At 37.4% G+C, this 25,469-nt stretch overlaps 1 protein-coding gene across 5 annotated transcripts in view; it reads left to right on the forward strand.

Annotated features, from left to right (window-relative positions):
• Nucleotides 1-18,340, forward strand: part of LOC106883165 (uncharacterized) — an 18,423-nt gene extending 83 nt beyond the window's left edge. The window contains exons 1-7 of one of the 5 annotated variants that reach the window (XM_014934099.3): nucleotides 1-49; nucleotides 7,625-7,664; nucleotides 8,430-8,626; nucleotides 10,382-10,525; nucleotides 12,007-12,218; nucleotides 13,637-14,415; nucleotides 15,646-18,340. The exon at nucleotides 1-49 is cut by the window's left edge and continues 83 nt beyond it. In XM_014934099.3, the coding sequence (XP_014789585.1) occupies nucleotides 8,474-8,626; nucleotides 10,382-10,525; nucleotides 12,007-12,218; nucleotides 13,637-14,415; nucleotides 15,646-17,576 (3,219 nt within the window). In that variant the 5' untranslated portion in view covers nucleotides 1-49; nucleotides 7,625-7,664; nucleotides 8,430-8,473 and the 3' untranslated portion in view covers nucleotides 17,577-18,340. Of the gene's footprint in view, nucleotides 50-3,832; nucleotides 3,964-4,024; nucleotides 7,067-7,624; nucleotides 7,665-8,429; nucleotides 8,627-10,381; nucleotides 10,526-12,006; nucleotides 12,219-13,636; nucleotides 14,416-15,645 lie in introns of those variants that run through there. The other 4 variants (XM_014934093.3, XM_089362587.1, XM_014934106.3 and 1 more) reach the window with 4 other exon arrangements.
• The last annotated feature ends 7,129 nt before the right edge of the window (nucleotides 18,341-25,469 follow it).

Below are 25,469 nucleotides of genomic sequence, written 5' to 3' on the forward strand. Positions count from 1 at the left end.
TGAATATGTCTTAATCATCATACCTGTCCCATTGGTTCCAGAATCGAGGGTAAAGGGCTCGTTTAATTATATATATTTTTTTTTTTTTTAAACTTTTTTTGGTTCGGATTCATGTTTTCAGCAACGAAGATTATGATTTTGTTTACTAAAGAGAAATAGTGATTCCATATTCCTCTTTTAAATCTAACTTGTTAGACTTCACTTTTCATATATGTATCCACGTTACATCTCTGATTATCGTGAAGTGATAGTAAACTTCCAACTAGCTGAGTATCGTTAATACAATCACTCACAAGCGAGTATGGTTTGGTAACATGTACTATGCTCTTTTGCTTATGTAATGACATTGAAACAGACAATCTCTTGGCTCCCCTCACTAATGATTCAGCCGGACATCCAGGATGTGACAGAGAGGAAAGAAGCCAGCATCAGACCCCTAGCTGGTACTTTTTACAGCTAAGACAGAAGAAATGTGAAATGAAATGCTCAAGGGTACAATGCACTACTTGGTCCAGAAATTGAACTCATTACATTATGATCATGACCCAAACACCCTAATCACTAAGCCGCATGACATCATCACATTTCTTTACATAGTTGTGACTCTTTCTCTTTAGTTCTGGTACTTTCCATTTGCAACCATATTCAATACTTTATAAGAGATGTCCTCAACATTCTACATAAGAACAGTGTTCATTTTTTGGCTATTGACTCATTAATACAGACCTGACCATATTTCTAATGAAACACATCGTGCTTCAATTAATTTTGAAAATAGTCAAGAAGTGCCCTGCCTGTGACTAACATTGGTGATCTACTCAGTCTGGATGAGCTCCGCATCTCCATTGGACTGAGATATCGCTGTAGTAGGCTCCTCGACTCCACAGGCCATCGTGGCTTGTCTTGCTGCCTAAATGCTGGTCGTTTCGCTCGTCACACCAACTAATCTTAATCATTAAGCGAGCCCTGGCTCGGGTTACTATCCCTTCAGTTTAGGAGCCTGCGGAATTATCCAGAAGTGATGGGAAGAGACCAGATGGTGTTACTCTTTGCCCTTGGATAAGAGGTAGGTGCCTCATCTGGGATGCCAGTCTGCGACTCTTTTGTCTCCCTCCCACATCCTGGATGCTGCGGTAAATGGTCACTGCTTCCGTAGCCAAACAGCACAAAATCCTTAAGTATCAGGACGTGTCAGTGAACCGTTTCTTCCAGCCTGTGACGCTTGAGACGTTTAGAAGGGATGAGCCGCTAACAACGAAGTTCTTGTCATCGCTGTCGGCTTGTCTTACCGAAGTGTCAGGTGATACCTGTGAGAGTGCTTGGCTTCTCCAATGCTTTAGCCTCGCCATTGCTCGTGATAATGGCGAGAACGTGCTGGCTTGCTTCAGTAGATTCCGTTAAACCTTGCATTGACTTTTTTTTTTGCTTACTTCTTTCGTCCGCTTTTTCTTCTTTATTTTCTTTCTTCGGTTTGGGATTTGTATTTGAATATGATTTTGTATCATATATGTATTATATACATACGAGTTATGTATATATATAACTCGTATGCAGCATCAACGAGTGTCGGACGCTGACACTCGTTGATGCTGCATCGAAGAGGCCAGGGAATAGAAGAAAGAAGACATGCACCCAACGCCAGAGCTGAAGACACCTCCGAAAGGGGGGGGGGGGGCCACGTCAAAACGGTAGAGGAGTAGGGGCCGAAACCGGACGTGGTTCCTCCTGATGATGTCTTGAGCTAACTGGATCCTAATCCACCAAGGGAAGGTATGTCAGAAGAAAGTAATTCAACAACGCGGGTTGATGAACTGTAAGACGTGTGGCCAGAACCTCCTGGAAAATAACCATAGCGAGGGACATTTCACAGTTGAATTAGAACAGTCACAAACAGTGAAAGAAGACATGCACCCAACACCAGAGCTGAAGACACCTCCGAAAGGAGGGGCCCCGCCACGTCAAAACGGTAGAGGAGTAGGGGCCGAAACCGGACGTGGTTCCTCCTGATGATGTCTTGAGCTAACTGGATCCTATAAAGGCGCTGTTGTAGTAGCAGACCACGAAACATGGTTGAAATTCCTGTACCAGAATTTTTTTTTTTTTAAATCAAGAAATTAGAAAAATTTACTAAAATATATGTCTGTTTTATAGCAGATGTTTGGAACATGAATGAATCAAACTTTAAAAGGAAAAATTAATGAAAGATTTTTAACTTTAAATGTTATTATTTTAGAATTGGCAAGTTTGCAAGTTCGAATGAAATGGGTTGAAGGGCATGGTGTAGTTTTATTCATAATATTCATCTTTTTACCTGCAATGAAATTAGAAATGTCCAAATATTTCCCAAAGACATTCTATGAGTAAACCAAGGAAATCAAGGTGGAGGTAAAGAATACGTACACCACCCATACCCGGCGTAACCTTAAACCTTATTCCTAAGTACTGGGGGGCGCGTATACTTTACCTTCGCCGGAAGTCAAATGCCAACAAGAGAGCCTCAATCTGCTAAATTTTCCTTGACTTTTCAATGGATAATATAATCTTAGATATACGATATTTGAAAAACAAAAGTAGACGAGGTAGTAATATTTGGAATTCCTTTTCATCACGGGTCTGTTTCGCTAGAATTACTCTGGGGATAATAACTACAACTAAGGTAGTGTCTAAATAAGATGATTTATAACTCTTTTGAGGAAATGGAAGGCAGGGCGTTCTGTAATGGCTCTAACGAAAGTAGCTATTTACTTGGGTTATTCAATTTGCTTCAATTGATCAATAAATTGAGTAAACCTGTCAGTAATGTACCGATAATGACTACTGGAAACAGCTGTAAGCTAAATTTGCTCCAAATTATAACAAGCAGAGTACTGGAGGAATGGCTGAAATTTCGAAATGCTTTATTTGTGCGTAAATACAATAAATAGTCTGCATCTGTCCCCTTGGAATGAAAGCAGCAATATGTTACAAAAACAAATTGTAAGGCAATGAAATGAAATATAAACATATTTGATATGAAAATTAATGAAGAATATATTGAGGCCGATACTACTGAAGTAAAATTTTCTAGTTTAAATCTAAATTTGAAAGATTGCTTTGGAAGTAAATGGATTGTAGATATTCAACAAAATTCTTCTATTCTTAAATTATGAAATAAGAAATATTAATATCGTTAGTAAGTGTGTGTTTTTTTTTAATAATCAAATTATTCTTTCTACTATAGGCGTAAGTGCCTGCAATTTTATGGGAGGCAGCTAGTCGTACATCGATCCCAGCGCTCAACTAGTACTTCTTTTATAATCCCTGAAAGGGTGAAAGGCAAAATCGGCCTCGGTGGAATTTTTAACCCAGAACGTAAAACATGCTAACAATTTCGCCAGCTAACCACATTCTTAATAATTATTATTTCGGTAATTTTTTCAGATTAACACCCGCACGATCTTCACTAGGGGGTTAGGGTTTTAGGGTCAGGGTTTAGGGTTACGGTTAAGGTGTTAGGGTTAGGGAATTCCGTCCCTAACCGTAACCCTAACCCTGACCCTAACACCCTAGTGAAGATCGTGCGGGTGTTAATCTGAAAAATTACCATTATTTCTACTGTAGGCACAAAGCCTGAAAATTTGGAAGAGGGGACTAGTTGATAACATCGATCCTGGAATTTAAACTTAGAACGTGATGCTGGAAAAAATGCCGCTAAGCATTCTGTTCAACGCGTTAACAATTCAGCCAACTCGCTGCCTTAATAAATAAATAATCAAATTGGAAGACCAGAGAAGTTGTTCAAACCTTGCCTAAGGGAGCTAACTATCATCATTTCCGGTTTACTGATTCGATCAACGCCGGTAAACATTGGATGTTTTGTGCTGACATGTCAACTACTTCGACAGAATATTTTTATAAAATGATTAACCTTATTGGCATTTACCAGGTATTTTGAACCACCTAATATCAAATGATACACACAAGGTATATATACCAAATGTTGTTTTTTTAAAATTAATTTTATCGTGGTGAGTTAATAAGATAATGGATTTAATATTAACTACGACATAGGATTATTGTTGTGGTAGTGTTTATCGTAGATGAAACATATCTTTAATTGCGCTTTTTCACGCCACGATATTATGAATTCAACTTTAGTGACGACTAAATATTTTATAACTTTAACTTTTTGATCATTTCTGTAATAATAATTATTTATAATTTCTATTTTCACTACAAGAACAAACCAAAAAAAAAAAAACCCCAAAAAATTGAAAATTTCTGTGAACAATGATGCATAGAAGTAAGGTTTCATTGATTTATGAAAACTGCATAAGAACTAGTGATGTGGATATAGTTTCTACAGATGATAATGACTTGCATTTACTCATGAAAATTCCATAGAAAACATCGAAGTCAAAAATAGGGGGCGGGGTACAATATATTTCAGTGTAAAAAAATAAAAAGTGGGTAAGAAAATAAAATATGTTACTGATTTTTACGCACAAAAGTAGGGTCATATATATATATATATGTATCCGAGATCGAATAATTAAATGAGATAAACTAGAGGCCACACAACCGAATTTGGGGAAAAATTGAGAATAGAATGGAACAACTCCAAAGCCAGACTGGATTGCTTGTAAAAGAGATTTTTAAAATTAGGTAAATTATTATAAAGCACAAACAAGGTTATATACAGGAAGGGAGTAAAATCGAATGAATTGTTTTCGTAATCCACACTGGTACTTATGTTTTTGTGAAATACGTAGGGATTTGAATGCAAAACATCAAAAGGCGAATGAAATAGCTTTCAGCAGAGTCCGAAACTGTGCCTAGTAATTTTCATGTAATTAATAAGGGGATAAATTATTTTTTCTGGGCATGTTTGTTGTATAGGTTATGCAAGTCCTTCGTTGAATTTTTTTTTTTTGTCCTTTTTTCAAAAATGGTCAGTATTAAATCCAGTTAAAGCGGCGTTCGATAAAAGCACATAATTATAACTGTAATCGAAGTAATTGAGTGGTAGTAGTCGTTTGAGCATTTCATTCCCTTAACTGGGATAAAATTCAATTAAATGTACATTGGGTCACTTGCCTACCGTTGTCATTCTTCTAACGTCTCTGGAACCTCCAGCGTTCACCTAAAGCACGTAGAGACTGAAGGAATCGTTACTTTCACCAGCATCCATGTCTGCTTGTTCCAGAACGGTCAAATTCGCAGAATCTGGAAATTGTTTAAGATTATAACAATTCTAAAGACCAACAAAAATTCAAGTGAAGTAGCATTACACTAACTCAACCTAACAGCCTGCTATGCACACCATGGAAAAATTGTAAAAAGGCTCATCCTTGACAACATTAAATCATACACCTTTCTAAATTACAACTTGGGTTGAGACCACTACGATACTGACAAACTTAACACAGAAAAATACATGTCAGATTCAACAACAGAAACCCCCCACCCACATGCATCATCCTAACTACCATCTACATCAATGGTTCTCAACCAGGATTCATGTAAGGCTTTTGGGGTTCCTTGCAAGCTAAATAGTAAAATGGGGCTCCACAGTGGTATTTTAGGGGTCCATGAAAAAATTTTGCTTCAGATGTATTTATTGCAAGAAACTGATGGGTTTCATTCCCTAACGTTTTACATATCTCAGCTTAACCTAGTTAATGTGTGAAAAACAAAATAGGAATTTTGAAATAAGTATGTCTAAAACTAGTTTTTTAACATCAAATGTCTATGGGGTCCACCAGAATAAAATAGTAATCAAAGGGGTCCATTGATAAAAACTGACTGAGAACCACTGATCTACATCAACCAAGCTTTCCACTCCATTCTCTGGTAGCTGCTCATGTGAAAAATACTCAACACTTGCTTAAACAATATAAAATGCTGGTTAGCAAACTACCTGTCAGGTTGTCACAAGAACAACCCTGACTAACCCTAAAATTTAGTTTCCAAAATTTGAAATTTCACAAATATGTCCTCTCGCTCACTGTACTCCACCTGTAGTTACTCAAGCTTCCTACATCTCTACAGAATATATTGGCAGTTTCTTACTCTGATATCACACTGCTGCAAAAGCATTCTAGTACTGTTTAAATCACCTGGCTCTGCAACAATAGACTAGAAGTAGCACCTAGAAAATGTAGTGTCTCCTTTCTTATCAGCAAATATCAAATACAACCATGTATCACATTCAACAACATAAACATACCACTCACTCATAGAAGACAAAAATTCTAGCTAGGCGATACAACTCTTCCACAATGTACATAGTAAAGAAAGCAAATTCACACACAAGTATACATAGAACAATCACAAGTACCACATCTGAATAGCAGAATAAAACAATTGTAACTGAATATAAATATTATATTGTATCCATCATGGACTTTGTCAGCCGTACATCTGCCTACAATCTTCCTACAATGAACCACAAAGAACACAAGATACCATACCATACTACGTATCATAGCAGGTTATACTGAGGCCACCTGCATACACAATGAAACAAAAATACTAAAAAAAAAAAAAAAAGACATACAAGCTGAATGCAGAATGTGCATAGTTTGTTACCAAAGCAAGCTTTCCATCTCTACAGTTTGTGCCACTACATAACCTCCACCTCACAACAATCAAACACATATACAACCCAGAGCACTATACCCTTAAAGCAATATTTTTTGCCTAAACTCTGGAAAGAATAAGGAACACACATGTGCACACAGAAATAGTTGCAACATCAATAGCCATCAGGAGGGGTATAGGAGTTTGTCCAGGTACTGTACTATACACTGTTTTATGCCTATGTTGTAATGGTTTGGTGGAATATGATACTGTAGTAACGCTGTGCGCATGCGTAGTCTCACACATGCGTGGAATTCAACAACCAAGCATTCCCGCTTCTATTCTGTCTCTTTCTTGCTGGCCAGCGATTGAGCATGGACATGTTTAGCTGTCTCTCTCCATCTTTCGGACTTACGCTCGACAGCTCGCTTACATCTACATACCAACGTCCCAACAACAATGCTCACATACACAGAAGCTGTAACAACAGACAAGAGCTAAAGATGTATATATTTACCACCTGAATAAATGTTGTTTAAGTTGATAGTCTGGAGTTCAGCGTTCCGTTATATTCTTAATTTTATATAGGAAAGTCAGGTATACATCTAATGATGTATAACCCACTTTCCTATAATACTTTAGCTGTTAAAGAAAGCAGTGAGCTGTAGCACAGCTACTTAGCTTAGTTTCTGTTACTCTGGGTTTTATGCAATTAAAATCTACTTTAAATTATGTTTAAAACTTTAGTTATTATTTTTAGTTTTATTGCAATACTTTCTTTCTTCATGTGTATGGTGTTTCTTTTTGCCAGTCATAAACCCATATCAACTGTACTTGCATTGTCACTTTGTTAGATAACAGATATGTACTTTGTAATTAACAAACATACACAATCTGTGGATGTGTGTGCACAAACAACAATTGTAATGACAACATAAAAATGACAGCAATTTAAAGAATTTTCCTCATAGTTTTTAGTATCGTTTTCCTTGTTAATTATCATTTATAGAATTTCAACTATTCCCTGGATTGAGGTTATTTATATTGCATTTCCTTTTCACAGCTCTGAAGAAAATGTGATCATTTGCCTTTAATTATTCAGTGTAAGTTCCTGATCATTTTGAAATAATTATCTTCAGATTTGTTTTATGTTACATACAGGCAAATAATACTATGCACACACTATTTTATGAAAAAGAATTTCTTTACATTCAAACTTCAAATCTATTTCATTGGTATCTATCTATCTGTGTGTGTATGTGTGTAAGTATATGTGTTTGTATGTGTGTGTATATATGTATGTTTGTGTGTATATGTATGTTTGTGTGTGTATGTGTATGTATCTACCTACTTGCATGTTGGAATGGAGACAATGTAGGATGAAGAAAACATTCTAGCCTTGTTGGGGGCCAAGCAACCTCTTGAATACAAATTTCATGTTTAAAAGTCATCCAGTGCAACCTGTAAAGTGATGAACAGAGACAACATTGAGTAGAGAGCACTCATTAGTCTTACTGAAGACAAGACAACCCTTCTAGTTCTGGTGCTACGATAAAATATACCCAGTGTTCTCAGTAAAATGCTTTACAACAGGAAGAGTGTCCAGTTGTGAGAAGGAAGTCAAAAATGGAATATATGAGTGAGGTTTGGCCTTTAACTTGTCTAGGAGGGCTTAAATCCAAATAGGAACTGGCCCAGACCATAATGATTCTTCCAACCCATGCCAACATAGGATAGCAGGCATAAAATGATGATGATGTATATGCATGTACATATACATTCATACAGTTTTTGTTTTATCTTACCCTACTTCCACCACTGTGCACTGTTTTATAGAATATCATGGTAATCCTTACAAATGATTTCAGGTAAACAATCAGTTATCTGATGCTGTGTATCTGCTACAAGAAGGATGGTCAGCAGTGTAATTAAAGTGTGTCCTAACCCTGAAGAATTGTCTGTTGTCCGGGTGAACATTCCATGTCCAGTACACGGCTGCTCAAGCATCTTACCTCATGCAGGCTCTCTACGTATTCACCTTTCAAAAACCCACAGGATAACAGAGGTAAGTGAATTACTTTTATCATATTTGGACAGTTTATACATCATCATTTAACATCCGTTGTCTATGCTGGCATGGTTGGATGGTTTGACCAGGGCTGGTAAGCTGAGGGGTTGCTCCAGACTCCACTCAGATTTGCCATGGTTTCTATGACTGGATGCCCTTCCTAGCACCAACCACTCAGAGTGTACTGGCTGCTTTTACATGCCAGTTGCATGATACCAGTATCTGCCAGGACTACGATTTCACTTTGCGTAATGGGTCTTCTTTTCAAGCACAGCATATTGCCAAAGGTCTTGGTCATGTGTCATTGCCTCACTGAGGCCCAGTGCTTGAAAGGTGCTTTTTATATGCCACTGGCACTGCTGAACACGCTTCTGACTAATCATCACTTCAATGTGATGTGTGATCAGTAAGTACTACTAACCAGGCAGCTGGAAGTATACAGGTCAAAATGAAGTATCTTCTGTTTATTTACACATTATTGCCTTACTGGTACTTTGCCGGTGGCACGTGAAAAGACATTCGAGTGAGGTCGTTGCCAGTGCCGCTGGACTGGCTCCTGTGCAGGTGGCACATAAAAAACACCATTTGAGCGTAGCCATTGCCAGTACTGCCTGACTGGCCTTCATGCCGGTGGAATGTAAAAGCACCCACTACACTCTCAGAGTGGGTGGCGTTAGGAAGGGCATCCAGCTGTAGAAACTCTGCCAGATCAGACTGGAGCCTGGTGCAGCCATCTGGTTCGCCAGTCCTCAGTTAAATCGTCCAACCCATCCTAGCATGGAAAGCGGACGTTAAATGATGATGATGATGATGATGATGATATATATATATATATATACTCATATATATATATATGTCTGTCTAAAAACCAGTGTTGTGTCATGTCTCCTTATGTCTTATAATCTTGCAGTTAGACAAACAGGATTCAATAAAATAGCTGTTAGGCTGAAATAGATTGGATTGGTTATATGAGTCACTAAAAACTCCTGGAAGCTTTGCCCCAGCATGAGCACAATTCAGTGACTGAAACTAGCAAATGAGTACAAGAGATTATGTCTGTGAGCAGCACAAGCTTGCACGCATGTGTCAATCTTGGCAAAATGTTACTCTTTGTCAGTAAAACATTGATTTGCATTCAGATAGAGTTAATGCTGTGTAAGTGTATATGTAGGTGTATAGATATACAGTTAAAGGCTTTGCGTATTATCAGTAATGTTACATAATCACATATAGTATAAATATAATCATCATCATCATCATTATGCAAGTACATCTAACAGCATAGTTCATAATGATTGAATGGAAGTTCTTGTGTTGTTGAGATCTTTTGGCAATGTGTATGTGGTCAGCTTGATTTTTCATTTCAGTAATGTTGACAGCTTCCAAATCCTGTTTCCTGACTGGGTCACCACACAGGTGGACAGTTGAAATAAATAAATAGAAAAAATTCTTTTACTTTTATAAAAAAGATTTTAAAAAGTATGGACGGCCCTGCATATGAAAAACTATGTCCCTTTACGTCCATTTATGTGGGAGCTCTGGGCAAAATGTTGTGGTTCATGACCATCCTTGGAACATAATTGATGTGTATGTAAATTTTGGAGAAAATTGGTTGAGAATTGAGGAAATGTATGTGTTAACCATTATACACACACATACTGTGATTTATATATACTAGATCAGTATGGTATTAGATTTTTGTTTACATTTCTGGATGAATCATAAAGGAAGGCAATGTTAATTTCTCTTCAGAGATCTGATAAGAATGATTTGGACAACAATTGCAGTGATAATCATTCACAAAATGTGATCAAACAATACCACTGTCCAGTACAAAGCTGTGTATACAATGTTTCATCAAAAAGGCATTTTGCATCCAAAAAGCTACTGAAGCAGGTGAGTTTATTTATAATTTTTTTTCTTAATTTTTGGAAATATTTTTTTCACTCATTCACAAATGTTTATTTATATATGATATTATTGATTAGTCCCAGATCACCTTTGATGAAGCAGATTTTAATAAAATATTCCAGCTAAGACAGTCTCATCTTATTTCTAGACAAATCTATTAAAAACTTCTTATTTCTCTAATATGGCAATTTTTTGAGATTATAAAATATGGTTTCAGTGGTATTTGGCTATTATTTCTAACTGGTCTAGTGGTTATGTAAGAGGCTCCCTTATTGGCTCATTTATATAAATATGTGAATCATATCTACATATGTATGCTTATTCTGAAAGCCTTTGCTATTCTGTTAGTATGAGGGCATTTATTTGAATATCTTACTTGTTATTTTTCAAATCACTCAACTATGAAGTTAGAGTTGGTTCTTATTTCCAGTTAGGCTAAAAATGAAACAACTGGAATTAGGTACCTTATCAAAATGCCCTGAGCAAACTTAAATGCCACAAATGAGTTACTGTAAAAAAATAATGAAAGGCATGTTGCTGTGCAGACTTGTTAAATTCATACAATATAAAGATGCAGGCTTAATAGTTGAGGAATGTGCAACATGCAAATTCTCAGTAGGTAGACCCAGGAAGACCTGGGATGAGGTAGTGAAGCACGACCTTCGAACATTAGGCCTCACTGAGGCAACGACTAGTGACTGAGACCTTTGGAAATATGCTGTGCTTGAGAAGACCCAGCAAGCCAAGTGAGACCATAACCCGTGGCCTATGCCAGTGGTGTAACCAGCCCACTTATGCGTACCTTTCCTTCATTGGACACTAAACTCTGCTTGCGAAGACCTGTTGAGTCAAGTGAAATCGAAATCAAATTCGATGACAGCACTGCAAATTCGATGGAGCCTGGTGCAGCCATCTGGCTCGCCAGTCCTCAGTCAAACCGTCCAACCCATGCCAGTATGGAAAGAGGACATTGAATGATGACGGTGACGATGACGACGACTGAGTCTTGAATAGACAAAAGGCCATAAATGTAGGTATGATAAAAGATCAATTGCATTGGTACCAGAAGGACCTATGATAAATTGACTGTAGTAAAGTTTGAATTCATAATGTAAAGAGCCATAACAAAATATTGAGTTCAAATTTTGGCACAGGGCCAGCAATATTTAGAGGAAGAGTAAGTAACTTACATCAACCCAATGTTCAACTGGTACTTATTTTGCCAACACCAAAATGATAAATGATAAAGTTGACCCCAGTGGAACTTGAACATAAAGATGGTCAAAATGTCACTAACTCCTAACCATAAAATATTGCAAGGCATTTTGTCTCACACTTTAATAATTCTGAAAATCTCCAATGCTTTCTTATGTTGGATACAATTTAAATTTTGTTAAAATCCTTAATTTATGTAAATCTGTATTAGAACATATTTAATAACTTTTGTATTTTTTTATTTTGACCAGCATTACATGAAGGTTCATGCTGACAAGAAACACAAGTGTCCAAAATGTGGTCAGGGCTTTGGATTGGATCGGGATTGTCGCCGACACTTTGCAACATGTGGCATGATCTTCCGTTGCAAGACCTGTGATTGCCCTTTCAGCAGTGCAGAGGCAACTATCAACCATTGCAATCTCAAGCAACATGAGATTCCAGCTGAATGCAAAAATATTAGGTAAATCTTTAAATTTCCTTAGCTTCTTGTTTCTCTTTCTGTCTACGGATTCTTCAGTATTTACTATGGCCTAGTGGTTAAGGTGCTGTATTTATGATTATTATGAGTTTGCGGTTTTGATTTCCAGACCGGGTGGTGTGTTATGTGCTTGAGCAAAACACTTCATTTCCCATTACTCTGTGATCACTTCAACATCTGATGCATGGCACACCATGCACCTGTGTAAGCAATGTTGATTTGATGGAGGGAGTGAGCTCATATACAGCACAAACATTTAATCACTATCAAAAAAATCATCTGTGCAGGTTGTTCAGGAAGAAATTGCAGAATTATCTTCCTTGGGCTCAAGTTTACCAAGAAGACTCACCAATAATTACAAAATGATTCTTAAAATTATTAATAACTAATTTAGTCAAATTCTACTTTCTCACCAAATTCGTTTTGCTCTATTATCTCAGTTCAGCATGGTTTCTGTAGCTGGATGCCCTTCTTCATGCCAACCACTTTACAAAATGTACTGGGTATTTTTCTGTGGTACCAACACTAGTGATGTTGCCATGTAATTTGCTAGACTAAAGAGTTCCACTCACTGATAAGGAACATAGGAGAGAGGGAGGTGGTTTTATGCAATGTGTTGAGAAGTTAAGGTATGATGGGACAGGAACAGGTTTGTTGTTGTAAGGGAAATATATAACTACTTCATATTATATGAGGTCAGGTGGAGGTAATTGAAGTGGAGATGGAAAAAGAGATGAAAATGGTGGTGACAAAGTGTCCAAGCCTACCCTTAAGGTACAAGGCGGTGAATAGAAGAGAGCATGGGGACAGAATATCAAAAATGGTAGTGGAGGGATAATGGTTCGAGAGTGTGCAAGGTGAGTTGAGAGATAGTTAGATATAGGAAGTAATGGTGAATCTACTAGTAGTAAAGGATAAACAAGGGTCGGGATGGCTGATAGGACATATGAATGGAGGACAACTGTAATAAGAATAAGGCATGAATATCAATAGAAATTGCTGAGGGAAAAGAAAGGGATGAGCAGCAGAATAATACAATAAATAGGGAAGGGTTGAGAGCTAGGGAAATGACTAAGAGTTGGATGGGTATAAGGTTGCGATCTACACTCTTGATATATTTTCCATAACTATGAATATAATCATGCAAATTTTATCCTTTGATAAATCTTATATAACCACAATTTTTATCTGGTTTTGTGTTTTTTTTTTAAATATATAATAATTCTGTAGTCTCTTTGCAAATGTTTGATTCCAGTGTTAATGTCAAAAGACGCATTGTAAACTATGCATTTAGTCTATAGTTGCATCTCTGTGTAAGTAAAATTGTCAGAACAGCACTAATTAGGTAGTTTTATAAAGTGAAGGCTTAGAATTAAGTATATCTGCTTTTGTTTTTTCAGATCAGGAAAGACAACACCTGTCAGCGTTGCTCCAACTTTTATCATCTTACATACATCACCATCTGCACCTACTTCACAGTCTGCTAAAAAGGTTACTCCAACAACTTTTACAACATCTCAGCTGAGACCTTTACTTCCCAAACCAGTTATTAAAACTACATTACTTTCAAGATCAGAGCCATTAGTTGTAAGTAGTGATGGAACAAGCAGTTTTACTCAGCTTTTAAATACAGGATTGAATAAAACTCATTTGACTGAGTCAAACAATGTATGCATTCAAACTGAGAACCCATTAGATAACACAGTGATATCCTATCCTGCTTTAGAGAGTCACCTGTACAAGAGGACCAATGACCAAACAGACAGTACTCTATTTGCAGGTATAAACCAAAAATCTGTCAAAAGATTGTCTGAAGATGCTATTTATTCATTGAACAAATTTACATCGTCCACAGGTATCCAAACTGCAGTAAGTGTACCACCTGTGAAAAAGAAATCTCTTCACAATATGGTGGGGACTCAGACAATGGGTGATTATATCCTTACAACAGCTATGTCTTCAGCACAAATACCTATCCAACAGGTCTCCCAAGCATCTCAAGCTAACTCTCATTGCAAAGTAGCAAAGAATCAAAATACAGAGTCTAGCCATACCCAAACAATGGATGTTAAATCTTCCAAGTGGAAGAAAAGGCGACACTCTTTTTCTTGGCAAGAAAATTTGGATGAAATACAAATCCATGAAAATACTCAGAATTTACTTCTTTTCAAAGACACAGGTAAATACATTTCTTATGCATTTTTGACCATAAACTCACTCTTTAACACTATATATGAGGTCACCTCTAACAATCTACAATCATACGCAAATGATAACCACCGTTCAGTTCTTTCTAAACTTCCACACCCAAGCATCATTCATATGTGACCCAGACACTTCATACCAAATCTACATTGATTTCATTAAAAGAAACCTCAAAAACGTCTTTCAGTGGTGTCATACCTCTCTTGTCACTTTTGACAGGACTAAGACACCAATCGCTACAGACATGAAGAAAGCACTGGCCACCACCCCCTTAAACATTAGAAATAGCATGCAACAAGAATCCTCAAGATCACTACAAATGCTAGGCCTCGTCATCACTGAGGATCTTTTCTGGGAAGTGCATATCCTCAACATAGCCAAACTGTGTTACAAAGACTGGCCTTCAGAACCAGAAAATACTTCATCATCCCCACCAACTACTCAAGACAAACAATGGAGTTCTGCTTCTACATCTGGGACAGTGCTACTGCTATACATGCATGTATGTGTATGCACACCACACACACACACACAACATGAACTAATTCAAAGGAAACTTCATTGGTATGAAGTTGCTCATGAACATATTCTATACTCTGGCTCACTGATGCGTTGTCTCTTCTACCTTTTCTGCTACTACTACTACTGTAGCTTTTGCTTCTTGTAGCTAACTGGTCTTGTGCCACCTTATTCAGGCACTTTTAACCCCAACATATATCCTCTTGTCTCCTGTATCATATCCTCTTCCAGGCTGTCTACTAATCATTATACCTGGACCTTCCTCCACAGAATGTTTATTCCATGAAATTCCTGCCTTGCCTTTGCTTTTGTTGCAGTTTTTTCTTGTAGTTGTTCAAGTGGAATGTTAACTGCATAAGTTTCACCAGTTTCAAAGGCTGTACAAAGGCTACAGTATTGCCCCTTCTGACCAAACCAAAAATGTTACAGAAAAAAATTTATTTTTCTGACAGCTTTACACTTCAAGAACCATACCATCTTAAATTAACATAAATAAGACTATTGCTTAATTATTATTATTATTATTGTACAAGATTATCTTGCACAAAAAGATTTTGTTATTTAATTGCTTTTAGATTTATGTATGATTTTTATTGAAGCAATTATTTGCTTTTGTTATTCAACTTGATAATTAACAACATTTATTACAAAACATCTCTTTAATTTATCCTTTTCTTTAACTTAGGTTCAACAAGTGAACTTACTGACAATCATACTCAAACAATATCACAGAGTGTACCAGCCATTTCAACCCAGACTAATATGACTTGTCTTATGAACTCTTGGCCAAATGGGAAAGTAACGTCTGATAACACCACTTCCTTCAATAGTCAACAAAGTACTGAGACCCAAACAATCAGCTCAGTCTTACAGAAGATGATGAACAAAAATGAGGACAGTTTCTATCAGTTAGCTGCTCCTTACAATGAAGAATCCAGTACAGAACAATCATCCTTTCCTCCAATTGATTCTGACAATTCAAAGGCAGCTCTACCAAACACTATCAATTCTTCACTGCAAACTAATGCTGCCATGGACTTACTCTATTCTCCATTATCAAGTGACTCTGATTCAACAATTAATAGACAAGTATCTTCTGATAATTACCAAACTTTTAATTCTGAATTAACTCCAGCTTTGGATGACAGTAATTGTGCAAGTTTGCTGAATTCCATAGCAGACCAAAATGCAAGTGATAATTACATATGTGAAAATGAAGAAATGCAATCAAATGTTGTCAACAATCAGTCTGTAGAAAGCATTAGAAATAAGAATGAGATATCTGAATCTAGTAGTGCAATCTCTTTTAGCTTTATTAATCAAAGCCTTGACACTAATGAGTGTTCCTTGAGCAGTTTTTCATCTTCAAGGCAACACCATGGTGCTTTGGCTAGTTTTTCCAATTTACAGAACATAAATCAAGAATCAGAAGATAATCAAAGAAATAATCAAGAAAATACTACTAACTTGTTGAATTCTTTGGTTGACAAAGATCCAATTTTGTACAGTAGCACTAGTTTCGCTGATATTGGGGACTCCAGTGATGCCCTAAAATATCCTCAGATGGAATCTTTTGACAATGTGCAGGCTTTTACCACATCAACAACACCTCCTTTGGATATAACTGATGCATCATTGTTATCATTTGATAAAAGACTCAACACTACTAACAGGAATAACAACACTGATAATTATCTTATTCAACCAGAATCTGCTAAGAAGAAAAATAAAATCTCTCAAAATTCAGATATAAGAAACATATCCAACAAGTCATTCTTTAATAGTTCTCTGGAGAACAGAATGACTGGAGATAACGAGACACAATCAGAGAAAATCTACTTTGATTCTACAAAGAATGCTGAGATGAACTTCCCATCTGGCGAATTCTATTTAAGCAATCCAAATGTTAGTCCAGTTCAGTGTAATCAAAGTCTTTCTGAAAAACTATTTAGCTCTGAGAAAGGTGTTGGTACAGATTCCTGCATTAACCATTACACTGATATGTCTTCAACTGCCAGCAGTTTCTACAACACAACCAATGATATTTTGAATGATGCGGAGAACAAAGATAGCTCAACGTCTATGAATGATGTGATAGAAGATGCTAGAAACAGAATTTCTATGAGTTCTCTTTCAAGTGCTGAATGTAATCCATTGATTTCTAGAGAGTTCCCACCAATGGTGGCTAACAGTGAAGTACAGACGCTTGCATTAGACAACAACATTGAAGCTCTGTTGAACAATTCTGAACACTCGCGATCCTCATCTGTCATCGACATGCACACACAAACTGTTGAAGACATATTGGACTTGTTTGGAAACAACATGGAAACCCAAACGGCTGTTGATGATACATTCTTACTTGGACTTGAATTCTCTGACATTGAAACTCAGACGACAGCTGGAGATCTTGATTCAGTAGAAAGTCGCTGTCTGATTACTGCAGGAACCCAAACAACATTTTCAAATCTCAATCTCAGTCAAGATGTCGAGTTCTCTGATATGGAAACCCAAACTGGCTTTACCATGATGGATCTGGATACTTTTCTCACTGATTCACATACACAAACAACATTTGGAGAGCTAGAAGACTTTCTCTGTGGCTTTCATTCTTAAGTGTAAACAAAAACAGCAGCTAAAATATTCTGTTTTTCGTCATTGTTGCATCTACTATTTGTTATAATATTTGAGCAGAGTGATAAAAAAATGATAGACAGAAATTACACTACAAAGTATTAAATAATTCACTGAATTAAGACAGGGTTTTGTTTTTAGAAACTACTTGTGTCTTAATTGACTGATAAATTATCAAAATACATCTTGTTTTTGTGCTAATTATAACAGAAAATAATTTTGTTTTAATTTTATTCTGTTGCATAGAGTAGTAAGGTAGCAAGGTTAAAGTGTTAGACTAAGTATTTTGTAGCTATTAATATCAGCCCTCTTTATTCTAAACTTGAATTTGACTATTTTTATTTTCCTTTTATCCCTTCAGTATCTATAAAATAAGCACAAGAAATATATAATCTTTCTCTATAATAATATGTAATTTGTTTAGATTTCTAAGAATTAATAATGCACTTAAAACAACTAATTATAGTTATGTCGGATCATGGATTTCAGAATTTCTGAACCACCATTAGCTATCCTCTTCATTTTCAAGATATAGTTTGTTTGTTTATTTATTTATTTATTTTTTAATTGTACGTTTGTTTAAACACTTGATGTTTTTTTTGTTTTTTGTTTCCATGTGATAATAATTTAAAAAACAAACACAGAAAAGGCAAAACAGAACAAATTTAGTGTTCTGATTATTGTATATTTTATTTTGCAAATTTAATGATATTGGTTTCAAGTAAAGATACATTGAACATATCAAATATGGTTTTGCTTATTACCATTCTTAATGCATCAGCATTTATCTTACATCTTATTTTGAATTTACTGAATCAACAATATCATTGTCATTGCATCTGTATTTAGTTTCTATTGGGATAGGTTTGATAGGTCTGTCATCTGGCATATCAAACCTCCTGTTTCTGCATCATCTTATTTACAGGGTTTAACATATTGAGATATGAATTCATAATTTCTTCCTATGTCTTTCTAGGTCTTTCTCTGTTGCAACCTACTTTACACTTTCTGATTACAGCTCTTTTTTATTTCACACTTGTTGTCCATTCACATCACATCTTTAACAGTACAACATACTGCATAGGTTCAAGCAGTGCTGTGTGGTTAAGAAGCTAGCTTTGCAACCAAGTGGTTTTGGGCTCAGTCTCACTGTGTGGAATTTTAGCCAAGTGTCTTTTCCTATAGCCCCAAGCCGACCAATGATTTGTGAGTGGATTTGGTTTGATGTAAACAGTGTAGAAGTTTGTCATATATGTGTGTGTGTGTGTGTGTGGTAAGAAGCTTGCTTTCCAACCACGTGGTTCCATTTCAGTCTCACTGCATGGTGCTTTGGGCAAGTGTCTTCTACTATAGCCTCAGGCTGACCAAAGCCTTGTGAGTGGATTTGGTTGACAGAAACTGAAAGAAGCATGTTGTGTATATATGTGTATGTGCTGGCATGGTTGTTACATTAGGGAATGATGCTCCTGCTTTATCAACAGTGCATAAGTGGGTATCTGAATTTAGGTGGGGAAAGAAGAGTCTTGAAGATGACCCTGGGTTTGGATGCAACTGCCATCACAAGGAAAACATTGATTGTTTTCACCAATTGGTGATGGATGACAGGTGATTGACTATAAATCAAGTAACCAATTCTATTAGCATATCCTCTGAGAGAGTTGAGATTATTCAGCACAATGAACTTGGCATGACAAAGTGGTAATACATCTGACACCTGATCAAAAGAGCACCAGGCTGATCACATCATGGGAAAAAAATCTGACATTGTTTCAGGCAGATCCAGCCAGTTTCCTTGAATGTTTCCTAAGCCAGAATGAGTGTTGGCTTCATCACTTTGAACCAGAGACAAAAAGACAATCCATGCAGTGGAAACACCCTCCTCACCTGCTCCAAAGAGGGCCAACGTTGTTTCATCTGTAGAGAAGGTGATGGCTTCAGTTTTTTGGGATGCAAAAAGCATTGTGTTTATTGACTGTCTTCAAAAGGACCACACCGTCAATGGAGAATTCTATGCCAACTTGTTGAGGCAGTTATGAAAGGTTATCAAGATCTAATACCCAGGAAAATTGATGAAAGAGGTCTTGTTTCCTTAGGACAATGCTCCAGCATATAAGTCCTTGGTTTCAAATGACTGTGACTGGTTGATAACACTCCATATTCTCCTGATTATTTTCCCATATAACTATTATCTGTTCCATAACATAAAAGACACTTAGCTAAGAAGCAGTATCACAGTGATGATGACATCACATCCACTGTTGATGACTTTTTTTTTACCACGAGATGATGAAGACGTCTTCACTGATGGGATCCAAGCACTACAACACCAACGGAAGATGTGTGTGGACTGCAGGGGTCATTATGCTGAAAAATAAACCTCATTTGGTCACATTCTATGAGGGTGTCATGGTCAGGCTATGAATATTTTAACCCACCATCACTCTGACAACCAGTGTTGGTTTGTTTATATCCCCATAACTTTGCAGTTTTTGTGGGAAAAACAGAAGGTAATGATATGGAATGTTTTATTCAATTTGTATTGGTTTTCATCATCATCATTTAACGTCCGCTTTCTATGCCAGCATGGGTTGGACGATTTGACTGAGGACTGGCAAACCAGGAGACTGCACCAGGCTCCAATCTGATCTGGCAGAGTTTCTACAGCTGGATGCCCTTCCTAACACCAACCATTTCGAGAATGTAGTGGGTGCTTTTATGTGCCGCCGGCATGAAGGCCAGTCAGGCGGTACTGGCAACGGCTATGCTCAAATGGTGTTTTTACGTGCCACCTGCACAGGAGCCAGTCCAGCAGCACTGGCAAGGACCTCGCTCAAATATTTTTTTCACATGCCGACACAAGTGCCAGTAAGGCAACGCTGGTAACGATCACGCTTGAATGGTACTTTTTACATGCCACCAGCACAGTTTTATTAAAAAGATTGCATTACTGGTTAAAAGAAGTTATTTAATTATCAGGATATTGAAGTAGTGGGGGTCAATTGGTTCAGCTAAACCCTTCGAGGAGGTGCCCCAACATGGCTACAGTTCAATGGTTGAAACAAATACAGAAAAGTAAAAGAAAATATACATTTATTTCAGTAGATTTATGCCTAGCATTTTTCCATCACCCTTGTGATCAACCTTTCATAAAAGTTAATTTGTTTTATTGGTGCTGAACACATCAAAATGTTGCAGCTCATTTTCATTTACAAAATACTATTGCTTTGGCCACTATACATTTTTCTCACTCCCTAAAGCTACAGATAAATGCCTCCCAAAAATAATGACGTTACACTCATTTGCACTTTACTTCACTGCTATTTCTATGAAAGGTGGGCAGTTGTAATAATATTGTTTTCTTTTTTTAACTGCTTTTACATTATATAGTTTAATGGTTTTACATTAAACTATATTTCTTATATATTAAAAGGCAAGTTGTCTGTCTGTCTGTGTGAACCACTTCTACTCTTACAATTTTCAACCGAATTTCACCAAATTTGACATTTATGCTCCCTTTGACTTAGGACGCTTTTACTTATATGGTTGTTAGATGTTCTCTTTCACTTGTATATTTTTTAACCACATTGGTGTCTAGAGGGCAGCTGATTTCCACAACAAAACATATCTTTTCCTTGTGGTCCAGCGCAACAATATCTGGCCAGTTGTTTTAACTTGGTGGCAGATTTAAGTTTTCAGTTCCACCAATGTTCTTTTGACCCATCAGTCTCAGTATCGTCAACTTCATATGTATGTGTGCATGTGTGTGTGTGTTTGTACCTCCTTGTCTTCATATTGTGTAATAGTTGTAGATGAGTGTCATCATACAACTGGTGTCATTTGTTTCCAATCTTCCATGAAAACACATCTGGTCATGAGAAAAATATTACTTAGCTTGGAAACAAGTGAAGCTTGGTAAGTGGTAAAAGCATCCAGTCATAGAAAATTTGCCCCAACAAACTCTTGACCCATACAGGTGCAAAAGATGTTAAAACAATAATGATTCATTGGCAGTTTGGGAAGAAGTTTGCTGTCCAACCACATGGCTCCAGGTTCAGTCCCACGGGGTGGTACTTTAGGCAACTTTCTTCTACTATAGTCTCAGGCTGACCAAAGCCTTGTAAGTGGGTTTGGTAGATGAAAACTGAAAAAAGCCTGTTGTGTGTGTATATATATATATATATATATGTGTGTGTGTGCCTTTGTGCCTGTGTTTGTTCCCCACCACCGCTTAACAACTGGTGTGGTGTGTTTACGTCCCCATAACTTAGCAGTTTGGTAAAATTGGCTGATAGAAACAAAAAAAATCAAGTACTGGTGTCACTTCATTTACTCTTTTTACTTGTTTCAGTCATTTGACTGCGGCCATGCTGGAGCACCGCCTTTAGTCAAGCAAATCGACCCCAGGACTTATTCTCTGTAAGCCTAGTACTTATTCTATCCATGTCTTTTGCCGAACCGCTAAGTTACAGGGACGTAAACACACCAGCATCGGTTGTCAAGCGATGTTGTGGGGGACAAACACAGACACAAACATATTCACACATATATATACATATATACGACGGGCTTCTTTCAGTTTCCGTCTACCAAATCCACTCACAAGGCTTTGGTCGACCCGAGGCTATTGTAGAAGACACTTGCCCAAGGTGCCACGCAGTGCTATTGAACCCGGAAAAATGTGGTTGGTAAGCAAGCTACTTACCACACAGCCACTCCTACGCCTAACTAAAAATTCTTCAAGGTAGTGCTCCAGCATGACCTCTGTTTAATGACTGAAACAAGTAAAAGATAAAAAATGAATAAAAGAACATTTTATTGTGAATGTGTGTGAGATAAACTGCATGAAAGTTTGAGTGCCGCCTGTTAACCTTGAACCTGAAATATTTTTATTCAAGTTTATCAAAGGCTCTGTTCATCAGTTGAGAAAAATTATCAGGACTGAAAGGACATATTGGATGTTGTAACCCTGGATCAATTTGATCATTTTCGGGTTTTTTTTTTCTTTTTTCTATTTGTTTCAATCATTGAATTGTAGCAATGCTGGAGAACTTCTTTGAAGGGTTTTAGTAGAACAAATCAACTCCAATACTTATTTTTTAAAGTTTTGTACTTGTTCTGTCAGTCTCTTTTGCCAAGCTATTAATTTGCAGAAGCGTAAACAAACCAACACTGGTTGCGAAGCAGTGGTATGAGGGACAAACACAGATGCAAAGACATACAGTTTCTGTCTTCCAAATTCACTCACAGGGTATTGGTCAGTCCAGGATTATAACAGAAAACACTTGCACGTGTCACACAGTGGGACTGAACCCAAATCTATGCGGTTGTAAAGCAAACCTCTTAACCACACAGCCGTGCCTGCACCTACAGATGGTCAGTGTTTGGTGAAAAAAAATAAATGGTTTCCAGCATGGCCACAGCCTTAGGAATAAAGAAAGCAGAATGGTCATAGTTGGAATATTTTTTATCAATATGTCTACTCAATCATTTCAGACCATGGACTACTACTACTACTACTGCTGCTACTACTACTACTACTACTACTACTACTACTACAACTTGACCCATTTCTCTGGAATCTTTAACCTCTCTAAAAACTGGAGAAATAAGTGCAGATTGTTATACCAAGTGTGTGTGTGGTAATTTGATAGGCTCTCTAATGAAATTGACTTATGAGTAGCTTGTTTAAAATAAAAGCTGAATGCTCTCTTCCCTCTCAAACACTAACACACACACACACACACACATACATGCACACATATATAAAGTACTAAGCAATCAGATATAAATTTTATCACTGCTCGCAAAATTGTTTGCTAACACAGATGGAGGACAATATAAATTTATATGTAAATGTTATATGAGGTCAGGCTTCATGCTTTTTATGGTGCTGGCATGGTTGTATAGTAAAGAAACTCATTTTGCAACTATGCGGTTTGGGATTCAGTCCCACTGTGCGGCACCTTGCGCAAATGTCTTCTACTATAACCCCGGGCTAATCAATGCCTTGTGAGTGAATTTCATTTGACAGTAACTGTGTGGAAATCTGTTGCATATGGGTATGTGTATGTGTGTGTATTTTTACTTTTAATTTTTCATCTAAAATTTTCACCATGCATAATCATCATCATCAACACATACTGCATATTTTCCATGGGTTTGAAGGCTTGACAGGAACTAACAAGATTAGGGGCTGCACCAGGTTCCATAATCTATTTTGGCATGGTTTCTATGCTTCTATTACCCTTTATAACACCAACCACTTAACACAGTGTACTGGGTGCTTTTTATGTGGCACCAGCACCCACACCAATGCTTTTATGTGATACCTGGGTTTTAGGATCTCAGTTCCTACATGGTGGGTGGATCTTCATGAGTACAGCAATGCATCACAAATCTGTCCTCTGTCATCTCCTTCATAAGGCTCAGCATTTTGAGATCAGCCTTCAGTACATTGTTCTATGCCTTTCACAACTTCCCTTCACTTTAAGTGATCAGCATATCAAACAAATAATATTCACTGTAAACTTTTGTTTTTGTTTTTGTCATTCATCAGTTTGCCGTGTGTGAGAGAGAATCATGATGTCATAGGAGAGAAATATGTCTACATGGATGATGGTTCACTTGCATTTAATGAGGCTGCAGAGAGAGACTTGGAGATGCCACTATGGAAGATTGCTAAATGAAGAGAATAAATGGGAGAAAGAGAGTCTGCCAAATGTCGACCCAACAGAGGGACCAGCTATCCAAGTTGACAGTACCTTGGTAGATAAAACAATTAAGGGTATGAAGACAAGGAAAGGCCCTGGCCCATCAGGAATCACTGCAGAAATGCTTTAAAATATCTAGCGGTGTAGGCTATAGTCTAGTCAACCAGGTGATACATGAAGGAGTCATATCCAATGAATGGTGTAGCAGCACCATAGTCAACTGCTACAAAGGTAAAGGTGACGCATTAGATAGGAATAATTACAGAGGTATCAAATTGTTGGATCAGGTGATGAAAGTCACGGAAAGGGTCATAGCCCAACTAATTAGGGAGAGAGTCAGTTTAGATGAGATGCAGTTTGGGTTTTTGCCAGGGAGAAGCACCACTGATGCTATATTTCTGGTAAGACAGCTACAGGAGAAATTCCTGACCAAAGATAAACCTCTGTACTTGGCTTTCATTGACATGGAGAAAGCCTTAGACAGGGTCCCTCGATCCCTTATCTGGTGGTCAATGTGGAAACTAGGGATAGTTGAGTGGTTAGTGAGAGTTGTACAAGCCATGTACAGGGATGCTGTCAGTAAAAATGAGGGTTGTCAACAAGTATAGGGAAGAATTCCAGGTAGGTGTAGGGGTCCACTAAGGATCAGTCCTCAGCCCCCTCTTATTCATCATAGTCCTCCAGGCAATAACAGAGGAATTCAAGACAGGATACTTCTGGGAGCTTCTCTGTGCTGATGACCATGCTCTAATAGCTGAGTCACTACCAGAACTAGAGAAGCTTCAGGTGTGGAAGCAAGGTCTTCTCTTCCTGTACTTCAGATTTAAAGAAGGAACATTGTCCAAACCATTGATTTATCTTCTTTCTTGTCTTTCACATCATCATCGTCATCGTCGTTTAATGTCCGCTTTCCATGCTAGCATGGGTTGGACGATTTGACTGAGGACTGGTGAAACCAGATGGCTACACCAGGCTCCAATCTGATTTGGCAGAGTTTCTACAGCTGGATGCCCTTCCTAACGCCAACCACTCAGAGAGTATTCTTTTCTACTCTTGGCACAAGGCCTGAAATTTTTGGGGAGGGAGCCAGTCGATTAGATTGATCCCAGTATGCAACTGGTACTTAATTTATTGACCCAGAAAGGATGAAAGGCAAAGTCGAACT

Source organism: Octopus bimaculoides, chromosome 1 (assembly GCF_046866305.1).
Source record: "Octopus bimaculoides isolate indiv1 chromosome 1, ASM4686630v1, whole genome shotgun sequence".
In the NCBI taxonomy this organism is placed as follows: Eukaryota; Metazoa; Mollusca; class Cephalopoda; order Octopoda; family Octopodidae; genus Octopus; species Octopus bimaculoides.